At 44.3% G+C, this 17,958-nt stretch overlaps 1 protein-coding gene across 3 annotated transcripts in view; it reads right to left on the reverse strand.

The window, feature by feature from the left end:
* The window catches only part of PRRX1 (paired related homeobox 1), an 84,096-nt gene that overhangs the window by 10,312 nt on the left and 55,826 nt on the right, over positions 1-17,958 (reverse strand). For all 3 annotated transcript variants that reach the window (XM_007061190.4, XM_043521123.1, XM_007061191.4), the window contains exon 3: positions 4,439-4,614. In XM_007061190.4, the coding sequence (XP_007061252.1) occupies positions 4,439-4,614 (176 nt within the window). The remainder of the gene's footprint in view (positions 1-4,438; positions 4,615-17,958) is intronic.

A 17,958-nucleotide genomic window follows, 5' to 3' on the forward strand; every position in this document is an offset into this window, starting at 1 on the left:
CAGTGCCTGAGCACCAAGGATCCTCTCAGTGAAGATGCGGATGTCCTATCTGGCCTTTAAGATCACTGCTGCTCTGGGACGGGCTGCTGGCTGCTTGAACCTCATTCCTGAACGACAGGGATTCTTGAGAAGCTGCTGCTGGTCCATTGCCCTGAGCTGTAGAAACGGCTGCTTTTATGTTAGGATTTGCCCTGCTGTCCGAATGTGTGGTGATCCCGTTCCCTGATTATGCCTGGCACTCATGCCCTGCCCTAAAATACAACACACATACCTTTGCTGCCAGCCCGTGAATATGCACACATAAGTTTTCACACACACAAACACTCATGCATGTGTGCACAAGTTATTCGGCTCGGTACAGGGGTACTAGGTGAATTTGAATGGCCTGTGTGGTGCAGGACATCAGACTAGATGATCTAACAGTCCCTTCTGGCTTTAATCTCTCTGAATCCATCAATGAACAAACATACGCACATGCACATAGGTGTTCTCTCTCTCACACACGCATGCACGCACACACTCACAAGCTCTTTCCCTTCAGTCCAAGAAACCATCAGAATTTAAAAGGCTGATTTCATTCATTCTCTGACCCATCCCACTCTTGTGCTCTCAAACTCAAACTGCTCAAGGGCTTTACTCTCACCCTCTGCACATCTTGGGGAAACCCCGCTCAGCTGAACTAGCAAAATGTAAGAACAAGAGAGAGTTTCTGCTGTTATAACTCTGGTGATAAGCGATGTGAACAGAGGTTTGGGAGGTTGACTGTACCCTGCAATGTCACTCTAGGCCTGGATGCTCACTGGGCAGTGGGTTCATCTGTTCTGGTTAAATAAATCTAACTCAAACCTTCATCAGAACCTCTGGTGGAACCCAAGTCTCCTGACACTTGGATAAGGCTGTGAGCAATTTGTTTCCTTGTAACTTTCAGTTTCATACAGCTCTGTGTTTCTGGGCTCTGGCAAGGATCGAGAAAGGTCAAGAACAGCTAGCCAAAAACTCAAAAGGTAATAACAAAACGTTTTTTAAGTACATCAGAAGTAGGAAGCCTGCTAAACAACCAGTGAGGCCCCTGGACGATTGAGATACAAAAGGAGCACTTAAAGACGATGAAGTCTTCACAGGGAAACTAAATGAATTCTTTGCTTCAGTCTTCATGGTTGAGAATGTTAGGGAGATTCCCAAACCTGAGCTGTCTTTTGTAGGTGACAAATCTGAGGAATTGTCACAGATTGAAGTGTCACTAGAGGAGGTTTTGGAAGTAATTGAGAAACTTAACAGTAACAAGTCAGCGGGACCAGATGGCATTCACCCAAGAGTTCTCAAAGAACTCAAAAGTGAAATTGCGGAACTATTAACGATGTTTTGTAACCTGGCCTTTAAATCAGCTACTGTACCCAATGACTGGAAGACAGCTAATGTAACGCCAATATTTAAGAAGGGCTCTAGAGGTGATCCTAGCAATTACAGACCGGTAAGTCTAACATCAGTACTGGGCAAATTAGTTGAAACAATAGTAAAGAATAAAATTGTCAGACACATAGAAGAACATAAATTGTTGCATAAAAGTCAACATGGCTTCTGTAAAGGGAGATCATGTCTTACTAATCTATTAGAGTTCATTGAAGGGGTCAACAAACATGTGGACAAGGGGGATCCAGTGGACATAGTGTACTTAGATTTCCAGAAAGCCTTTGACAAGGTCCCTAACAAAAGGCTCTTACATAAATTAAGTTGTCATGGGATAAGAGGGAAGATCCTTTCATGGATTGAGAACTGGTTAAAAGAACAAAGGGTAGGAATAAATGGTAAATTTTGAGAATGGAGAGTGGTAACTAGTGGTGACAAGGTCCCTAACAAAAGGCTCTTACATAAATTAAGTTGTCATGGGATAAGAGGGAAGATCCTTTCATGGATTGAGAACTAGTTAAAAGAACAAAGGGTAGGAATAAATGGTAAATTTTGAGAATGGAGAGGGTAACTAGTGGTGCTCCCCAAGGGTCAGTCCTAGGACCAATCCTATTCAACTTATTCATAAATGATCTGGAGAAAGGTAAACAGTGAGGTGGCAAAGTTTGCAGATGATACTAAACAGCTCAAGATAGTTAAGACCAAGAACTTCAAAAAGATCTCACCAAACTAAGTGACTGGGCAACAAAATGGCAAATGAAATTTAATGTGGATAAATGTAAAGTAATGCACATTGGAAAAAATAACCCCAACTATACATACAATATGTTGGGGGGCTAATTTAGCTACAACTAATCAGGAGAAAGATCTTGGAGTCATCATGGAAAGTTCTCTGAAGATGTCCACACAGTGTGCAGTGGCAGTCAAAAAAGCAAACTGGATGTTAGGAATTATTAAAAAAGGGATAGAGAATAAGACGGAGAATATCTTATTGCCCTCATATAAATCCATGGTACGCCCACATCTTGAATTCTGTGTACAAATGTGGTCTCCTCATCTCAAAAAAGATATACTGGCATTAGAAAAGGCTCAGAAAAGGGGAACTAAAATGATTAGGGGTTCGGAACGGGACCCATATGAGGAGAAATTAAAGAGGCTAGGACTTTTCAGCTTGGAAAAGAGGAGACTAAGGGGGGACATGATAGAGGTATATAAAATCATGAGTGGTGTGGAGAAAGTGAATAAGGAAAAGTTATTTACTTGTTCCCATAATATAAGAACTAGGGGCCACCAAATGAAATTAATGGGCAGCAGGTTTAAAACAAATAAAAGGATGTTCTTCTTCACTCTGCGCACTGTCAACCTGTGGAACTCCTTGCCTGAGGAAGTTGTGAAGGCTAGGACTATAACAGGATTTAAAAGAGAACTGGATAAATTCATGGAGGTTAAGTCCATTAATGGCTATTAGCCAGGATGGGTAAGGAATGATGTCCCTAGCCTCTGTTTGTCAGAGGGTGGAGATGGATGGCAAGAAAGAGATCACTTGATCCTTACCTGTTAGGTTCACTCCTTCTGGGGCACCTGGCATTGGCCACAGTCGGTAGACAGGATACTGGGCTGAATGGACCTTTGGTCTGACCCAATATGGCCATTCTTATGTTCTTATGTCACTCACAGGGTGTTTCCAGCCTGAGCAGAAGCAGAAAGCCTTGGCAACCCCATGAAGAACCCTATCCTCTTGTGATTCCCTACCCAATCTTGAAATCTTTTGAGGTTCAGAACAAGTCAAGGGGATCTTTAGCTCTGATATGGACCATTGGTGGCAGTCTGGTGGTGTGATGAGACTCCCTGAGTGCACAAAGCCGGGATAACCAGCTCTCTCTGCTTCCCTCTCCCCAGGACCTCTAAGCAATGGCGCATGATTAGAGTGATGCTGCACTCCATCAACTCCCATCCAACATAATAGCCCCTTGGGGCCTGTTACTGCTGCCACAAGTCCTGAGGCTGCTTCAACTTGCACAGGGGCACAAGGGGGGTTCAAACCCACCTTTGCTTGCCATACTGGGTCTACACAGAGTGCAGCTTAGCCAGACTAGAAGGCTAAAGCCAAGATGCACAACCGAACTTTGGGATCTCAGCTGAACATCTCAACCTTTTGAGGTTTCCCTCATCATAATCCAGAACCTCTTCTCTACCCCCAAAAGTAGCATAGCTTTGCCACTATAATTAAATATTGGGTGTAATGCCTCCATAGGAAGTTCAGTCTACAGTGTATAACCCACACAGCTCACTTTGGAGAAGGCTTCTTGACTTGGCATTTTTGCCTGTGTCCTCAATCTGATTACAAAAATGGACACCACTTACAAGCCCCTGCTGAGTTGTCTCTGATTGCCAAAGCAGATTTGCACTTGCGTTTCTTTCATGACAGATTCCTACAGAACTTAGCAAATTCTCTCCCTGCTATAGAATTCCATTATCTGGCTGAAAAATTCTACAGAAAGGATCTTATTCTCTATTCAATTCTTTGGATTTTTCAGATATATTTGGGGCAGGGACTGAGGATGAAATTTTCAAGAGTACCTAAGTGGCATAGGAGCTCCCTTTTTCAAAAGTAACACGCACCCAGGATCCTAAGTCCCATTGACTTTCAGTGAGACTTTTGAAAATAGGCTTCTAAGTCACTTCTGAAAATTGTGGCCCTTGTCTTTGTATGGATTTGTACAACACCTAACGCTATGGGGCCTCGATCCCAATCTGGGGCTCCAGGGCTCTACTGCAATAAAATTATTGTTATTGTCCTGTTTGATTTCTATAAAACCCTAATGTTTCACTCTATTCAATATGATAGAGCTTTTCAGAAGGATCTCTATGGCATTTATATGTTTGAGAGCTTTACTGACAGTAAGGCCCATGTTCTTTAACAATCCTCTATCTCTGCAGCCATCGTGCTAGCTGGGTGAAGGCTAAAGCCATGGCTTGCTGACAGTACCTGGATGAGATGGGTGGAAGATTGACTTCTGGCATTACTTACCTGAACTCTGGCTTCAGTGAGGTTGACTCTGCGTGCGAGGTCTTCTCGTACAAAGGCATCAGGGTAATGTGTCCTCTCAAAGACTCTCTCCAGCGCCTGGAGCTGGCTGCTGTTGAAGGTGGTCCTGTTTCTTCTCTGCTTTCTTTTCTTCTTCTCTTCCGAGTTCAGCTGATCATCTAGAATGGGAGAGAATCAGACAGGTGAAGTGCTGGAACTAGATTACTCGTGTTTCTGAAGCATCAGCATTTACCTTTAAAAAAAAAAAAGCTAATTTAGATCTCTGCATCATTTGGATGAGAGATAAAAACCAAGATCCTGGCCACTTGGATCAAAGTTGAGACACACATTTTTCATAGATTCATATAAATGAATATATTTGGATTCCAGAATAAATCATCCTTATCACCTAGTCTGATTGCCCCTGGAACACTGGCCAGAGAACTTCCCCCAGTGATTCTTGTATCAAAACCCATAACTTCTGGCTGAGCTAGAACAGACTTTTAAAAGAGATTAAACATCAATTTTGGAAGTCTGGGCCTATGGCTTCATGTCCCTTTCTTCACCAATTGGTCCTGGGACTGGGACTTTTCAGCTTGGAAAAGAGATGGCTAAGGGGAGATATGACTGAGGTCTATAAAATCATGACTGGTGTAGAGAAAGTAGATAAGGAAGTGTTGTTTACTCCTTCTCATAACACAAGAACTAGGGGTCACCAAATGAAATTAATAGGCAGCAAGTTTAAAACAAACAAAAGGAAGTGTTTCTTCACACAGTGCACAGTCAACCTGTGGACTTCCTTGCCAGAGGATGTTGTGAAGGCCAAGACCATAACAGGGTTAAAAAAAGAACTAGATAAGTTCATGGAGGATAGGTCCATCAATGGCTATTAGCCAGGAATGGCAGGAATGGTGTCCCTAGTCTCTGTTTGCCAGAATCTGGGAATGAACGACAGGGAATGGATCACTTGATGATTACCTGTTCTGTTCATTCCCTCTGGGGCACCTGGCATTGGCTGCTGTCGGAAAACAGGATACCGAGCTAGATGGACCTTTGGTCTGACCTAGTAGGGTCATTCTTATGTTCTTTCTTGAAGCTGTCTTTCTAATACAAATGTTTCCCTCTGTTCCACATTGCAGAGGGGAGCAAACCGACAAAAATCTTCCAAAGTTTGGATAGGAAACATGTGGAGGGAAGTGAAGACTAGACTGAATGCTTCCCTCTGCCCAATGCTGGTAGAAGCCCTTCTGTGCAGACAACTTAATGTAGACATAGGGTCAGAGCTTCATCTAGTATACACTGGCATAGCTCCACTGAAGTCAATGGACCAGATCCCCATCTGGTGTAAATCAGCAAATCTCCACTGAAATCAATTTTAGGAAAAGAAAATAGGATCTCTGGACCTATTCAGCTTGGGGAGCTCACCATCAGTGTGTAGGGCCCTTGATGTGGAGAAATTACGCTGCTAGAGTAGATGTCGAAGGTCCATCAGGTCTGGACTGGGATTCCTCAAACCCTTCAAACTCTACCGGATTTAGAAGGCCATCCTCCTTGCTTCTTCTACTCTGACATTAATTCATCTTTCCGCCCCATTAGACTATGATCAAGGGACTTTTCTGTGAAGGTAGGGCAGCCTTGGGATGAAGGCACTGGCATAGCATTTAGGAGACCTGATCTGCCATGGATTTTCTCTGTGACTTTGGGCAAGCCACTTTACATCTGAGGCCTGCAGAGGTTAAGTAGGGATAACATCTCCTTCCTCCCACCTTCTCCCTGTCTGTTCATTTACAGAGTGAGCTCTTTGAGTCAGGAATTGTCTCTTACTGTGTGTTTGTACAGTGACTAACATAATTGGGCTCTCAACTCAGTTGGGACCGCTAGAAGCTGTCCTAATACACGTTATTATTGGATGATTTTTGTATTCGGTTTTTCTCTTGGCACATTTTTTGTGCTGAAGAAGATAATGTTGTTCTCCATCACTAGCTGTTGCGGTCGATGCATGCTTCTGAGGTCTCCCTAATTTCCAGCTGCTTTGCTTTTTTGCAGCTGAAATTCTTTGACTGGCTACCTTCTTCTGCTCCCAAACTTTGCCAGTGAGACCTACCATAAGTAGCGGCTGCTGCATATTCCTCCTCCTCCACCCCTTTACGGCCAGAGGTGATTGGTTCACATGGCTGAGCAAAGGACCAGCTGTACTAGTACCACTCATGTCAAGTACCTACCCTGTTGCGCTGAAGCCAGAGCCAAGTATTGAACTGAGGATTTAGAACCACCAAGATAAAAACCATGCCCACTGCATTAATAGGGAAATGCAAAGACAATCCTATTCCCATGTGCACAGTTGTGCCAGGATACTGAATGAACAGCACAGTGGTCAGATACAATGGTAATCGATCCGCTTACCCATTGTCCTGCCACGACGCAGCTAGTTATGGGTATGCCCAACCTCTGCTGTTTTGTGATAGTGACCTGGATCTGGATGAAAAATTCACCACCAAATTATTTATTGATTTAGCCCCTTCCTGTGCATTGTCCACAGACAGGTGGCGATTTTTACGTATTTGTTTGCTCGTCAGCATTGCTTGGTTCACGCTCAGAGCTCATCCATTTCAGCTTAGGCCTTATTCACAAAGTGTCTGTTGCCAGTATGCATTGCTCCCGAGTCACTGGTTGCCCTACATGATTAGTCACCTAACTCACATGGTTGGTTGGGTTTCCATTTTCTGCAGTTTGGAAGAACTATACTTTATAAACAGGAAGACTACTTGAAGAACTCATTGATTGGTTGCTTCTCTCAAGAAAGCACCGGAAGATCATTTTCGGGGAGAGAAAGAGGAAGAGTGTGCTAGCAGGAACTCAGCAGGGGTTGGGAGTTTTTCAATTTTTCTTTCTCCTCTTCTGCAAAAGAAAAACCATTGCATTTGCCTGTGTGCCTGAGCCTTGGGTTTTTAACAAGCTAGATTCCTTCGTGATTGACAGAGAAGACAGATTTATTTGCTGGCTAGGAGGCCCAATATTCAGCGTTCTCTTGTCATAGTCAAGAAAAAGCAATTGAATGTATCCGTATTTGCTCAGTCCCAGCTGCAAAGGTTACAGAAAAATCCTTGTCTGGGTCATTTAATTGCCTTTATGCCAGGGCTCTGGCTGGGGGTAGGGAGGGGAAACTCACTGTGCATGTCCCTATTCCCTATATAACTTCACACACTATTTCACAAATCTGAAGCAGGCAATGACTTCCACTGGTCTTCATTTTGTGTTGCACAGTCGTTCACTAATGGCTCATCACGGTCATGAAGCACAGAGCTACTGCAAAATGTGCTTCACATGCCCCATTTGCTTGTGGTGAGTGTATTAGTGACAGGTCTCTCCCCTGGCTCCAAGGAGCACTGCCATCATCCTGCATTAAGTGCTGTGCATCTATTGATTTTCCCACGTTTGGCCGTTAGGGAGCACGCTCACTGCCAGTCTTCAACAATTTAGCGTGCTCCCATTGGCATAAGCTGCACTGAACTAGCTTGCTGCTCCGTTTGATTGGTTGCCTCAGTGCCAGCCGCCAAACCTAGGAGTTGCTGTATTCTCCCCCTTCCCAACCACCACACTATTTCCTATATCTGCCATGGGCACGGATTGAAGTCACTGATCTCCATTTTCTGTCATACATCAGCTGCTCGCTGCAACCATTAACTGCATGGACAGGCAGTAGTTGTGAGCAGTGGGGTCACCAGACTATATTGCATATGATTGATTGCTAGGCCTCTGGCTCAGGGGCAGGATAGATTTAGATCTGTAACTCCTACATCTGCTCTAAATAGGAAGGATGGGCTAGTAGAAAGGGCACTGGGTTAGGTTGCAGAAGATCTGCCATCAGCTACAGACTTCATGGGTGACCTTGGACAAGTTGCTTAACTTACCTTGTGCCTCGGTTTCCCCATCTGTAAAATGGAGTAATAATTCCCTATTTCATAAGATTGTTACAAAGCTAAATTCTAACTCTAATGGATTGATTTCTAAGGATGCCACCCAACTGGGCACAGCACAACCTTTCCAGGTGACTTTGAGAGGCAGCAACTCTCACCAGGGCAATTCTCACCAACTATAACAACTTGCACTAGGGTCCCAAGACTGCATTTTGAAGACCTCTGTGCTAAGATAATTGGATTGTGACTTTTGTGTTCTGGACAAAAGTCCATCATATACTAAAGTAAGGCCGCCAACCTTACATTCACTTTTGACCCTAGACTGCTCATGCACTCCGTGCTGTAGGTCAAAGGCCAATGCACTGACCCATTTACCATTCATCCCCGGGGTAATATTTGTAACACCCTTGCATAACGTAACAGAACTTGCAAACCTGGATGTCTGGGTGACAGCAGATTGCTTTTCATGTACCAGCATTTCTCAAAGGGCTATATATACAGATGATAAACTATGAGGAGATACAGAATATACATCAGAGATTCCATTATTCAACTTGAGGGGGTGGGGGAGTTCTCTGGCTGTGCTATGCAGGCCAGATGATCACAATGGTCCCTTCTGGCCTTGGAACCTATGAATCTATGAATGAATCTGTCTATAAAACAAAACCTTTTCTTGAGCCAGGAACAGCACTGAGGACCAAAGCTTATTGGACATGTGCAGCCACCATTATCGGTGTATCTGGATTCACAAAAGAACAAGGATATCAGGGCCTGATCCAACACCAATTTAAGTGCATGGGAGTCTTTCCCTTGACTTCAGTGGAGTATGGATCAGGCCCTTAGTGTGCAAACAGTGTTTGCTATTAAGTATTTGCTATTTGGCATTGGTTATTCTCCTGTTTAAAATGGTTTCAATCATCCAATCAGGAGCAAAAACAAAACTATGGGACTTAGGTGACCCATCACACAGAGTTTATGAATAAACAGTCTTGGATTCATGCATGATCCACGGGTATTTAGTTGCTTGGTCAATAATTCAACAGATAACGATCAAATAATGATACAATGTAATTATAAACAAATTTAGGAAAACTGTTATGGGTTCACAGGTAGTCTAGGAACAGAAAAAAAGAGGTTCAATCCATAGACGAAATCCAGCCCTAGTCAGCAGAGACCAAGTAAGATCTCTTTCCCCGTCACAATCCCAGGACAGTCTGCTGTTGTTCTATGTTAGTTTTACATTGTCTACTCATATTCAGTGGATCCTTACTCACTTCAACCCCCAGATTACCCACAAAAGATAAGGAACCAAGGAAAGACATCGAAGGGGATGAAATAGAAAAATATCTAGGAAGACATTGATATGGAATGAGCTGGGGCCCAGCCAGTTTCTCTGCTACTTGAGTGTATTTTCTGCATAAACATACTGGGGGAAAAATCAACCCTTAAAAGGTTAAAAATAAGAAGAGCCATGCAAATAAAAAGCAAAGTCTGCTCTGGTCAACATCCTGCATGGTGGAAGCTCATAACAGAAAGGCTTCCCTGGAGCAGAAGAGACAGCTTGAATATTGGCCCTTCAGTTTACATGGTGTCTGCCTTTCCTCACCAATCACTTGAATTGTGAGCCCTTTGTTTACCTTTGCTAACATTGGAGACCACAATGCTGTCGTGGCACTTAAACAAGTGCTAGAGTGAACGCAAACATCACTGCTAAAGTTGACAGGTGTCCTATAGTGAATGTCTCCAATGAGCAATTGTATCAGAGACTAGCATAGAAAGAATGGAGGTTTGCTTATTATCCTGCTCACCAGGTCCCAGTGCAAACCAGTGCAAAGGCATCCTAGGCAAAGGTGAAGTTTGGTTCCTCCCATTACTCCCTGCTCCACCTTATGCAAACTAGCTCGCTCGGAAAACCATCCATCCCTTTGTTCCATCATTACTTCTTCCATAACAGCATCGCTGTTCCTGCTTCGTCAGAGACCACAGAGCCCTTTAGTTCCACCAGAACCCTTAGCATTTGATGCAGCAGTGTGGCAGTGTGGCTCCAGATGTCCCGCAAAACATTTAGGGAGCTAAATTTTTATATATTGGGTAGTCAAACCTTTGGCCAGCTAGGTAGGGAAATATCCAAGATTTTGCTGGAGCAATAAGACCATGTAGAACATGGTCCGAGATGCCTTGCTCTTCTCAGTGGCTTTGTTTCTTCTGAACTGATCTTCATGAAAACACTGGGGAGTTATTTTCTCCTCTTTATCTCACTCACTGGCCTTATAATGAGGCTTACATCCACCACGCAACAGGATTGATTCTCTGCCTTTTTACACTGGTTTTATACCAGGGGAACTTCACTAATGTCAGTAGAATTGCACATGCATGAACATGGTGTCCCGGAGTAAGGAATCAGACCCGTAATAGTTTGACACAGCTGCTTCCTGTAATCTGTACCCTGCCCAGCTTCATATTATTCAACTCTAAGGGTGTATGTACACTGAAAAAAGAAAAAGAAAAAAAATCCAGCAGCAGCGAGCCGCAGAGCCCAGGTCAACTGATTCAGCTCACGAGGTTCCCACTACAGCGCTAAAAGCAGCTTCGTAGACATTCCTGCTCTGGCTAGAGCCCAGGCTCTGAGAAGCCACCCCCACACAGGATTTCAGAGCCTGGGCTCCAGCCTGAGCAGGAATGTCTACACTGCTGTTTTGAGCCCCGTTGTGTGAGCCCCGCAACCCACAGTCAGTTGACCTGGGTTCTGAGACTTGTTGCTGTGGGCTTCCCCCGCCCAGTGTAAACATATCCTGCACTGGAACTTTCAGAGGTGTCTTTGGGAGTTAGGCGCCCAACTGCCATGTAATTCCAAAGGGAACTAAGCTCCTAATTCCCTTAGGTCTTTGAAAATCCCAGTCTAAAACTTTTTCTGATGTACGGTCATGTGGACAATGCCATGTCAAGTGAGCAGGTGTATTAATAACAACAATTTGCACTGACAGCATCTTCTCTCTGAGGAGCTCAAACATGCATGAATAGCTTCACAGCATCCCTGTCTGTCAGGTCAGCATCTGTTTCCATGCTGTAGGGGGGAAGGAGAGAGCGAGGAAGGGATCTGGGTCCAGCAAAGTACTGAAGCATGTGCTTAACTTTAAGCATGCAAATAGTCTCACTGAAATCAATGGGGCTTCTCATGTGATTAAAGTTAAGCATCTACTTAAGTATGTTGCTGGATTGGGACCTTAACATTCTTAAATATAACAGACCAGATCTTCGGCTAATGTATATCAGTGTGGGCCCATTGAAGTCGAAGGAGATACATCAGCTATAACCATCTGAAGATCTGGCCCAATAGATTTAGAATAAAATAAAGCACTATGCCTCGCCTCTCCCATAGTGATACTGCCTTCTTCCCTAGTGTCGCTGGGAAAGGGTGCAGTCCCAAGACAGGAAAGTTTTTATTAAGAACATGAAATCCAAAATGTGTTGTTTTTCTGAGCACCTGTTTGGGATGCTTTTTGCTGTCCATCTGGTAACAGTTACTGCACCTGAATACCTAAAGTCCATACAATTGGGAACAAAGGGACATTCCACTTCAACTGAAATGCGGTTTTCAGATTCCAAAAGATTTACCGCTCCCATATCTTCACCTCCCCTCACTAGACAGTCAATCCCCAGACAGATTCCTTTCCAGTCTGGGAATGCCTGGATACAAACATGCCCATGATTTCCTTGTATCTGAGAGGAAGTGTTTGGAGATTAGCTTTAAACAGGAGTTTTGAATCTTTAAGCCGAGATGGAATGTGTTAGAAAAGCAAGTGTGTTTAGGAATTTTGGAGCAGTAAAGTATGGCCACACGGGGTAACAGCGGGTCATCCTGATCAGGCTACATGAAGATGAGTGGGGGAAAGAGTGACACACAGTTTAATTAATACTTGTGCTGAGTGTAGTGTTGGCATTTCTGGTTATGCTTTTTGTGGGTTTATTTCAGTCAGTGATGGGGTTGATATACGAAGGAGGTGATACTCTACTGCCTTCCACCTTGTGTAGTCACCGAAACCTGTGCAGAGGGAGAGAACTCGGCCAGTGATGTGAGTTCTGACAGGGTAGCATTTTACACTCAGAGCACACAGTGGAAGGCAGGGGAGAATCAGTCTCATGGTGGTTGCCTTGTGGTGTTTCAGTTCCTCGGACAGTGGAAACACTGCAAGACCGGCTGCTGTGGTTTGTGGGCCCCACAAATGGTTTCTGGAGGCATTAAAAAAATCCATGAAAATTGTAAGTGCCAATACAAAGTCAGAGATTTGGCTTTTGGGGGAGGTGTCCACCTATGGCTTCCTCTGGAATCCAAATGAAGGTTTCTATTAATACAGGTTCAGCGGAGGATAAGAGGGTCAGATCAGGGAGTCTTTCCATTCACTTCAGTGGGCACTGGATTGGACCTGAAGTAAGGGCAATGCAAGAGAGGCATAAACGCCACAGAGGAACCCTAGTGAAACAATGACAAATGATGGGCAACCCTCATAAGGGCTGAAGGTTCAGTGTAAGTTGTCTGTGGGTTGGGTTTTTTCCCCAGTATGTCTGTGGGAACCAGGCAGCTGTTTCCAATCAGCAGCGCTGCGGATAGGTAGTTGGGTCAATGTTCAAATGATACCACTTCACTCTTCAAGTGGAAAACCCAAGTGCCTGAGGCCTGAGCTGGACTGTTTTGTGTAGGGAGTTTGGGAAGGATTCTGAACCCCGCTCGGCTGAACCACATGTGTTGTGTGATCCCCTCCACCCCAAACTGGCCCAAGTTGTTATGAGTTTGGCAGGCATAGATTCACCACAACTTCATGACATTTGGATCACAACATCCACTGGGCTACATTGCTGCAAACAATCACATTGTGCTGATAGCCCAGAATGTCGTGTGCTTTAAGCACCCAGAAGAGGGAGAGTTCTGAGTTTGAGCTCAGATTCTAGCTCATTGCCCTTTATGACCAGAATCTGGGGTTTGCTAACTCCTAGGGATGGAGGAAGAATAAAAGGGACCCAAATCTACACATACTTCAACCTAGCATCCCTGCCACCTGAGGATCTCTCTCTCCACGTACCCCAGATGGACTCTGGTCTTCTTTCCGCCTCTTAGTGCTTGATCTTCCTCCTAGAGTGGAACAGCTCAGCCCCGCACACCAAGGGGCTTGTTCTGCTGTTACCCTACCTCCGATTCATTGCTCCATCTGGGACCCTACAGACTAGAGAAGTGCATTATAGGCTTTTCACTTTCCTCTGAAGAATCAATGTTTGGCCAGTCCTGGAGGCAGGATACAGAATTAAATGGTCCATTGGTCCAATGCCACAAAGTAGATTGTTTGTTCCCGTGATACCATAGTGAAGGGTCACCTTATTTCTATCTTGGTTGTCATTTCTAGACACAATGGACCTGGTTCTCTCCCACTTATAGGAGTTTTACATTAGTGTGCCTTCATTGACTTTAGTGGAAATATTTCCAATTTACACCAGCATAGATGAGTGAAGAAACCATTGGTTTCTCTTAATATTCATGGGAATATGGGTTAGCTAGAAACATGGCTGAGATTCAATTAATATAAACCCTAGTGGGGGCCTTCTTAAACTGAGTTAGCTCTTACATCGTGCTTCTCATCATAGATCTCAAAGTGCTTTACAAAGGAGTGTCAGTATCATTATCCCCATTTTACAGATGGGGAAACTGAGGCACAGAGGTGACATGACCTGCCAAAGATCACCCAGCAGACCAGTGGCAGAGCTGGGAATGGAACCCAACCCAAGTCTCCTGCATGCCAGCCCAGGACTCTATCCACCAAGCCACACTACCTCTCTTAATCAGATTCAAGAGCGTCTAAGGAGGTCACAAATCAGAGCCCAAACTGTGCATGGACCAGTCCTAAGATGCTGAACATACTGTTTTCAATGGGAGTTAGGCATTTAAGTATCTGAAGAACTGGATCATTGGATCACTGCTTTCTCATTTCCCAAATATTTCTCAGAAAGGCGTTAGCCCCTCAGGGCTCTCTTGGGGTTTCATACCTCATCTTCTGAAACATCTAGTACTGGCCACTATCAGAAACAGGATGTTGGACTAGGTAGACAGTGGGTCTGATCCAGTCTGGCAACTGCTACATTCCTGTGTGACTGTTACACACTAGGAGCCACGAGCTCAATGCTGTAGGGAGTGGATGAACAAAGGAGAAGGCCTGAAAAATGCTAAATGTGCATCCTGTCAACAGCCCCAAAACCATCATCGCAATTTGCTTGGTTCTTCCGGGCATGAAGGGAGATGCCAGTGATTCACAGCTCGCTCATTACAGATGGGATCCAAAAAATAAAAGGTCAATAAAAGGCGACTTTGTGCAGCCACTGAATGGAAAATTATGAGCAATCGTTATATTCCAGTGACTCATGTGAAGGTCACCCCTGGCCAATTCACCTCTGCCATCAATTGGCATGGAGCATGGACATTACTCACCCCATTACGGGAAGTATCTGGACACAGATTGCTAGGCAGCTAAGCCCAGTGGTGGTTTCCCTTGACCACCAGCTTGGGTTAATTACAGGGACAGAGACTACTAGAGGGTGTAGCCACAAAACCCCCAGTAACGTCAATGAGCGGCTAGGTCATCCCTTAGGCAGCTTTGAAAAAATCTCAACCACCCTCAGCACCTTGATTTCTATTCCCCTCCCACCACTGTCACCATTTCATTGCCTGGAACACCCTTTTCTTTTCTTCTTCATCTTTTCCTGCATTTGCTGAATAGCAGAAAAGGGTCAAAACCAGCATCTGAATGCTGCTCTCTGGTAGTTCAAACACAGGAAACGTATCATGGCTCAGATTGGTTCACATCCTCCAAGGCCCGACCCCCTTGCATGCCCATACCTATCCCAGCCTATTAAGCGCCTATCCCACACCCGCCCCATCTCTGGACTGGACCCATGACATCCCTCCAGAGGGCGAGGGGAGAGCGTTACAGGGTAGACACCTGCCCAGATCTAAACGGCAGTACAGGGCATATAGCACTTTGCTGTCCAGGTTACTCATCACATGCTAAAAGAGAGAGGAAGGACCATCCATTGGTTAGAGCACTAGCCTAGGACTTGGCTTGAACTCCCTGTTCTGCCATATGCTTCCTGTGTGGCCTGGGGCAGATCATGTATTCTCTATAAGCATCAGTTCCCTAGTAGAGGTAATAGCAGTGCCCTGCCTTGCAGGGGTGGTGGAAAGTGCTCAGATATTGTGGCGATAGGGGCTGTATAAATACCATAGAGAGAGCCTGAGATGAGGAAATAGAAAGAGGAGAAATAGGAGAGAGAGAAATACTATAACAGGACACAATATTTGTGTGTCAACATTTGCTGTTATTTAGATTGTAAGTAGAAGGATTGGCAGGACTCGAACGCAAGCCTGGAGGCCTATCACGCAACCAACACCCCCACACTGCCACCCGGAGGCAGCTGCAACCCAGACGCTCCCGGTGAGCCCCAATCCACAGAGGCTGACTGACAGTTGTCTTTAGCGACCCCTGATTGGCTCCTTGACCTTACATAAGCCCATGGGGCGTACCGGGAAGTGTCTAGGCAACAATATGGATTCCCAGCTAACTGCCATCACAACCCTGCTTCTCTGCCTTTGAACTCCCGGTACTGACCTTGGCTCTGATTTGGATCCTGATTCCTGACTGACCCCCTCAACCCCAACATTGAGATTCCGATATGTTGTACTGATCCATGGCCCAATCCTGACTCAACCTTGGCTCCTGACTTAGACTCTAGCTTTGACCCTCAACTTGACTCCGACACCAGTTCTGATCCCTGGAATCAGTTCCTGATTCCAAGAGCTTGCCACTAGTCCTACCTGCCGTTGCCTGGGATCCTGACAATAAGCTCTTTGAGGCAGGGGTTGCCTCTGACTATATGTTTGTACAGCATCATGCACAATGGGCTCCTGTCCTCTGTAGGGTGCTCCAGCCACTGCAATTATAATAATGTCAGAAATTGAGGCAAAAGAGAAATAATTTAGACACAGCTACTGATTATTATAAACACGATAATCAAATCCACATTGAAACTAAACAGTTTGATTTAATCCAAGAAGGGAATGAGGCTTTTTCAACCCGAGACATTTAACCACAAAGCATAGGATACGCCAGGAAAGATTTTTTCACATCAGTTGTGTAAGCTGGAAGCTCAATGACTTAATTCCAGAAAGAAAGCAAGAGCATTGAAATATATTCCCAGGCCTCAAAATACTGAGTAACAACCCAATATTGAGTCTGACTCACTAGATTTGGTAGGAAAATGAGTGGGGTTTGTTTAGTGGAAAATGTTGACTTTTGGTAGAAAAAAGTAAAACTGAGTTTTCTGCCAAAAGCCAACAAAAAATTCAGGTTTGGTGTTTGCCAATAGAAAAAAGCAACACTTTTTTGAGGAAAAATAGATACTTGCTGTGAAAATTTTCATTTAATCAAAATCCAAATTTTCCAGACCAAGAAAAATGGTTTGATAGGAAATTTTTGAGCAATCTACTTCCGGGAGTTCCAGGAGATTCCTTGCCGTAGTCAAACCTTGTGTGTGGCCATAACTCTTTACCCAATTGGATCCTTGCTTGGCCCTAGTGACATTTCCTTTTATATTTGAAACACCGTCCACCCCACCACATTGTGCACAAGTTTTACACACTACAGAACAGGGAACTTAGAGGGGGAAAAGGGCTGAGAAAAGGAATTCAAAACTAGCATTGGGTTTGTTTACAGAAAGAAATTAACAAAGACATAATGAAAGCAATCGTTACAGCATGATAGCAATCTATCCAACTCCAAATTATCAACAGAAGTTACTTTTCCCATTACAAGTTGCTGGAGGCAAAAACTATTAACACAGACAAATTCTGGAGAGGCAGTGCCAGTTTGGGGAGCAGAGTGCATATGTTTCTGAGTTGCTCTGTGAGTCAGTGAAACTGGAAAAAAAATCCTCATGTGAATGTATATTATATTCTCCCAAAGAGCCACTTTAAGAGATCATCTTCAAACATTCAGTGGTTAGAAAATGCCAATGTTAAGATTTCAATTGCAACCTTGAAGAGACTGTGTCAATCTGAAGATCACTTTTTCCCCTTAAAATTTCTATTTATTATTGCTAGCAGTAACCCTGAAGACCGCTACCATGGAAAGAGAGTTGAGAGAAAAATTCTCTCTATTTTTCTTCAGTTTATTTTGTGCCTTGGACAGCATTTGGTGTATGGTCAATTTCATCACTCCCTTATTGAGGGTCATTTGCACTTGGTATCTCATACTGCCATCACTCTCATGCACTCCTCACACACTGCATGAGACTATTTACCAGGAGCAGCAGTAGTAAAGTTGAAACTGGAAAGGCAGCAGGCAGGTTTGAGCACAGAGAGAAAAAGGGGGAGAAGAGACCCAAACATGTAAGGGTTTGCTCTCAAACCAGGGCTCCAGGTCAGATGGTTCCCATAATATAGTAAGTCCTGTATGGCTCTCAGACTCCAAGGCATGTGTTTGGAATTCCTTGTCTGTTTCATACTTTATTTTATATATCGTAATTTTTATGTGACTTATCACGTTGGTCCTTGGGAAATGAATCAAA

The sequence above is a fragment of the Chelonia mydas genome, chromosome 8, assembly GCF_015237465.2.
Source record: "Chelonia mydas isolate rCheMyd1 chromosome 8, rCheMyd1.pri.v2, whole genome shotgun sequence".
Lineage (NCBI taxonomy): Eukaryota > Metazoa > Chordata > Testudines > Cheloniidae > Chelonia > Chelonia mydas.